This window comes from Gossypium hirsutum, chromosome A08, assembly GCF_007990345.1.
Source record: "Gossypium hirsutum isolate 1008001.06 chromosome A08, Gossypium_hirsutum_v2.1, whole genome shotgun sequence".
Lineage (NCBI taxonomy): Eukaryota > Viridiplantae > Streptophyta > Magnoliopsida > Malvales > Malvaceae > Gossypium > Gossypium hirsutum.
The window spans coordinates 16051866-16057342 of record NC_053431.1 but is presented as its reverse complement, the minus strand read 5'-3'; the positions used below and the strand labels follow the sequence as shown (position 1 = coordinate 16057342).

The following is a 5477-nucleotide window of genomic DNA, read 5'->3' as shown; positions in this document are numbered from 1 at the left end:
TTATAAACAAAGCAAATTATTAGAACAGGATCAGGGACCAAAAAACATGCGCCCACATATTCGGGGATTTAAACGAAAAATATCCCAAAACCCCAAAACACCGTGTTTAGGTGAGGATTAAAACTAAACTGATATAAAGTTCCTGGGCAAAATTTAAAAAAAAATAAGAGAAAACATTGGCCTAATCGAACATCAATGCAGAGATGGCGAACTAACTGCGCAAATAACCCCTTAAAGGGGAGAATGAGCAAATCCAACATATGGATTAACGCGCAGACTACTTTTCACCTCCTAAAGTACTGTTTTAAAATTAATTGACCATTATTTTGTTTTTTTCTACAACATTAAAACCTTTTTCCTTAGAAAACCAAAAGCTTTCTCTTTTACTCTAAAAAACCCTGTAGGTTTTAGCCTCCACAGCACCACCATTAAATCTGGTAGTCGGTAATGCATGAAGAGAGTCTCCGACTCCGCTCAGGCCATACTCAGAGACTTAGTCACCTCTCAACATCAGGAGAACGAAGGGAAAAGACCTAAAACCGAGGCTCCAATCGATGAACCAAATGTGAGTTCTCCTTTTCCCCTTCTGTTGTTTTTTCAAGCAGTAGATAAATCAAAGAGACAGCAGCCAAAAATAGAAAGAAAAATGGGACTTAGAATCACCTTTAACCAATATTGTTGCTATTGATTTCTGTATATGTTTGATTTTTGTATCTATCTCCCTCTTTTTTCTAAAAAAAAATCTCCCATTACAATACTTTCCAAAGACTTTTATAGCCTATTTTACAACTTATTTTGCTTGTTTGTAGGTTCATTCGAGTACGTCTCTGATGTGGCCTAGTAGAGGAGCGCACGACGCGGAGGGATGCACGATTTGCGGTGCTTGGGAACCTCCACGGTTGGGGCGGCTGAGGGTGTTAGCTGCTAGAGTTTTCATTTTTCTTTAATTTTGCTGGGCTGTTAGGGTTCTTTTGGGTTTAAGTCAGATGGGTTTAGGGTTTGGGTAATGGTTTGTATTGGGCTTAGAGATTGGGTTAAGTTTGTTTTGCTAATTGTTTTGGGTTTTAAATGTATTGGACCCTGGGCATAATTGGGCTTAACAGCTGCCCCTCTTTGCTCGTTGTGATGTAATGGGAATGAAGCAAAGATTACAAAGGCCAATTTTACCTGGTCTTGTCAGATCTTTGCTTCTTGGTGTAACCTTATCCAAACCCACTGCATCTTATCGCTTCCAAATGCCTTATAGCTGTTTCATGAAGATACGATTTGTTGAAACTTTATCTGCTCCACTCTTGCTCAGCGAAGATAAAAAATCTGTAATTTTAGCTTGTTACCCTACTGCTTAGGGGGTTAAGGCGAGTCTTCGACCTACTCCACCACTTCTCGGAGAGCTAGGATCTATAAATTTTAGCCTGTTACCCTACTGCTTAGTAAAGATAAAGCTGATGATTGGAATCTGCTCCATCGCCTGTACGTGAAGATAAGATTCTCCAAAATTTGATCTACTTCACTCATGCCCAATGAAGATAAGATCTGGTATATTTAGCCTGCTCCACTCCTGCTCAGTGAAGATAAGGTTGGTGGCTGAAATCTGCTCCATTGCCAATACATGGAGATAAGATTCACCAAAATTTGATCTGCTCTGCTCTTGCTCAGCGAAGATAAGACCTGGTATATTTAGCCTGCTCCATTCCTGCTCAGTGAAGATAAAGCTGATGATTGGAATCTGCTCCATCGCCGGTACGTGGAGATAAGATTCTCCAAAATCCGATCTGCTTCACTCCTGCTCAATGAAAATAAGATCTGGTATATTTAGCCTGCTCCACTCCTGCTCAGTGAAGATAAAGCTGATGATTGGAATTTGCTCCATCGCCGGTATATGGAGATAAGATTCTCTAAAATTCGATCTGCTTCACTCCTACTCAGTAAAGATAAGATCTAGTATTTAGCCTGCTCTACTTCTGCTCAGTGAAGATAAGGCTTATAATATCTGTAATCCTGCTACATTGTCCACTGGGGAATCTATCTGTAGGAGAGTGATATGCTTATGCTAGATGATTAGGATGCCATAATTAATATGAATCAAATGCTCCTAACTACATGTATTATGGATGTTAAATGCACAACATGCAAAATGTCATGAGAATGATCCATTTTAATTTTTGGGCTGTCATCGCTCGTTGTTTACTAAGGTAACATCCTTAACATATGCCTTCTTGTTCAGCTCGGTAGAAAAGGATTTGAAGATGCAGTTAATCCCTTATTTCTCACACGTTTCTAGCCCTTTTAAGCTCGGTGAGTTCTAAATAATTGTCCTGTTTCAGGTTCTCGTATTGTTTAGAAACCTTTCAGAGTAATATGAAAAACCTTCTTTTGAGAGCATTATTAGTTCATTAATCATTATTTAAATAAAAATACTCGAAAAAGATTATAATGATAGGTAGAACTGAAATTTATTCGAGTCAAAATTTGCGAAAGATGTATCAATGAAGAAAGCAAACATTGTTTGAGATACAAAAACGGATGAAAAGGAACATAATAGGTGCCCTAGATTTCACAGTTTGAGCTTCACTGCACGAACTCCTCGAAGACCCTTTTAAACTTGGCACGCGCTTAAGGGATCTATAGCATTTTGTTGATGCCCCAAGATGTAGCTTATCTCCTCTTTGTCGATTCAAGTGTAGTGAGACTGCCGCTTGCCCCAGTTTGGATCGAAATTTGAATTGCCCTTTGCGGGTTTTCAATTCAAAACCCCTTTGGTCTCAAGGCGCCCTTTTACGGGTTTTCACCTTGGCCTTTCTTTTTTTTTTGGAGCCCTTTACGGGTTTTCACCTCAATTGCTTCAAGCAAAATATCTTTTGATAGAATCTGAATTTATCGGGTTAGGCAAGCTCTTGCCATCCATCTTTGCTAGTATCAATGCCCCTCCAGAGAAAGCCTTTTTTACCACATAGGGTCCTTCCCAATTTGGCATCCATTTCCCCTTGAAATCTTTTTGCATAGGGAGAATCTTTTCCAATACTAAGTCTCCCTCATGGAACACCCTGGGGTGAACTTTTTTATTGTAGGCTCGTATCATTCTCCTCTAGTACATTTGACCATGACGAATAGCCTTCAGCCTCTTCTCTTCAATCAAGTTTAGTTTATCATAATGAGATTGGATCCATTCTGCTTCGTCTAACTTCAGCTTTGATAAAACTCAGAGAGAAGGGATTTCGACCTCAATAGGTAAAACTGTCTCCATCCCATAAACCAATAAGAAAGTTGTTGCCCCGGTAGAAGTTCTGACAGATGTCCGATAAGCATAAAAGGGAAAATAGGAGCTTTTCATACCAATCTTTGTAAGTCTCCGCCATCTTCCCCACAATCTTCTTGATATTCTTATTAGCTGTCTCAACCGCCCCATTCATTTTCGGGCGGTATGGTGATGAGTTGTGATGTTTAATGTTGAACCGACTGCAGACTTCTGCTATTGCGCTATTGTTCAGATTCAACGCGTTGTCAGATACGATTCTTTCTGGCATACCATAATGACATACAATCTCCTTCTTCAGGAACTTACTAACCGCCGACTTTGTGACATTGGCGTACAAAGCAGCCTCTACCCATTTGGTAAAGTAGTCAATGACCACAAAAATGAATCGATGTCCGTTGGAAGCCTTTGGCGAAATTGGCCCAATGACGTCCATGCGACACATTGAGAATGACCATGGGGAAGTCATAACATAGAGGGGTGAAGGAGGCACATAGATCTTGTCTCCATAAATTTGACACTTATGGCACTTCTTAGCTTAATTGATGCAATCTCCTTCCATTGTAGACCAGTAATATCCGAATATCATGATTTGTCGAGCTATTGTGAAACTATTGGCATGTGTCCCATAGACACCATCATGGACTTCCTCTAGAATTTTCTTTGCCTCAACAGCGTCAACACATCTTAACAACACCTGATCCTTTCTCTTCTTATATAGGACCTCACCGTCTAGGACATAGTCACTGGCTAACCTCCTCAATGTTTTTTTATCATTTTCGGTTGCTTGATCTGGGTACGCACAGTTCTTCACATATTGTAAGATATCATGATACCAAGGATGATCATCTCTTTTTTCCTCTTCATCAACATTACAGCAATGAGCTGGAGCCTCACAAATACTCATACGAATTGGCTTCATATTCTCCTGTTCATTTACTTTGATCATGGAAGCTAGTGTAGCCAAGTCGTCAGCCATCTGATTCTCGTCTCGCTGGAGGTAATGAAAGGTGATATCATCAAACTCTTCAATTAACTCCAGGATTAACTTTCGGTAACTGACCAATTTGGGATCTCTCGTTTCCCACTCGCCTTTAAGTTGATAAATTACTAATGCAGAATCTCCATACACTTTTAATACTTTGATTTTGCGGTCTATAGCTGCCTGAATTCCCATGATACATGCATTGTATTCTGCCATGTTATTTATGCAGTCAAAATCCAGCTTGCAAGTGAATGGATAATGATCTCCATTTAGGAATATCAGTTCTACCCCAACTCCATTTCCAACGGCATTTGATGCTCCGTCAAAATTTAATTTCCAAGAATGATCTTCAGGCATGTCTCCTTCAGCGATTGCTACATACATTAGATCTTCATTGGGGAAATTGAAATTCAAAGGTTCATAGTCCTCCAAAGCTCTACTGGCTAGGAAATCTGCTATTGCACTCCTTTTCACAGCTTTTTGGTTTACATAGACTATGTCAAATTCAGAGAGCAGAATCTGCCATCGGACCATCCTTCCATTTAAAGTGGTTGACTCCATCATGTATTTGAGAGGGTCTAGCTTTGAGATTAGCCAAGTTGTATGGTACAACATGTATTGCCTCAACCTTCGTGTTGTCAAAACCAAAGCACAGCATAGCTTCTCAATTGGCGGATACCTCATTTCACACTCAGTGAATTTTTTACTGAGGTAATATATCGCTCTTTCTTTTCTCCCAGTCTCATCGTGTTGGCCGAGCACACACCCCATCGAATTATCAAATACTGTTAAGTACAGTATCAATGGTCTACCAGGGCTTGGTGGTGTTAACACTAGAGGTCTGGACAAATATTGTTTAACCTTTTCAAAGGTTTTTTGGCATTCATCATCCCATACCCTAGGATTGTGCTTTTTAAGAAGACGGAATATGGGGTCACACTTATCAGTCAATTGCAAAATAAACCGTGCAATGTAGTTTAATCTCCCTAGGAAACCTCAGACTTCTTTCTGAGTTCGTGGCGAAGGCAGCTCCTGTATAGCCTTGACTTTATCAGGGTCGACTTCTATTCCCTTCTCACTGACTACAAAGCCGAGTAACTTTCCGGACCTAGCTCTGAAGGTGCATTTTGATGGATTGAGCTTTAATTGGAATTTTCTCAACCTCAGGAACAATTTTCTCAACACTCGCACATGTTCCTTTTCAGTTCGGGATTTTGCAATCATGTTGTCAACGTAGAC

General features: G+C 40.0%; 1 protein-coding gene across 1 annotated transcript; it reads right to left on the bottom strand.

Annotated features, from left to right (window-relative positions):
• Positions 1-3791: 3791 nt before the first annotated feature.
• On the bottom strand, positions 3792-5009 carry LOC107891033 (uncharacterized). The gene has a single exon (XM_016815712.2). The coding sequence runs from the start codon at positions 5007-5009 to the stop codon at positions 3792-3794; it is 1218 nt and encodes a 405-aa protein (XP_016671201.2).
• Between the last annotated feature and the right edge of the window lie 468 nt (positions 5010-5477).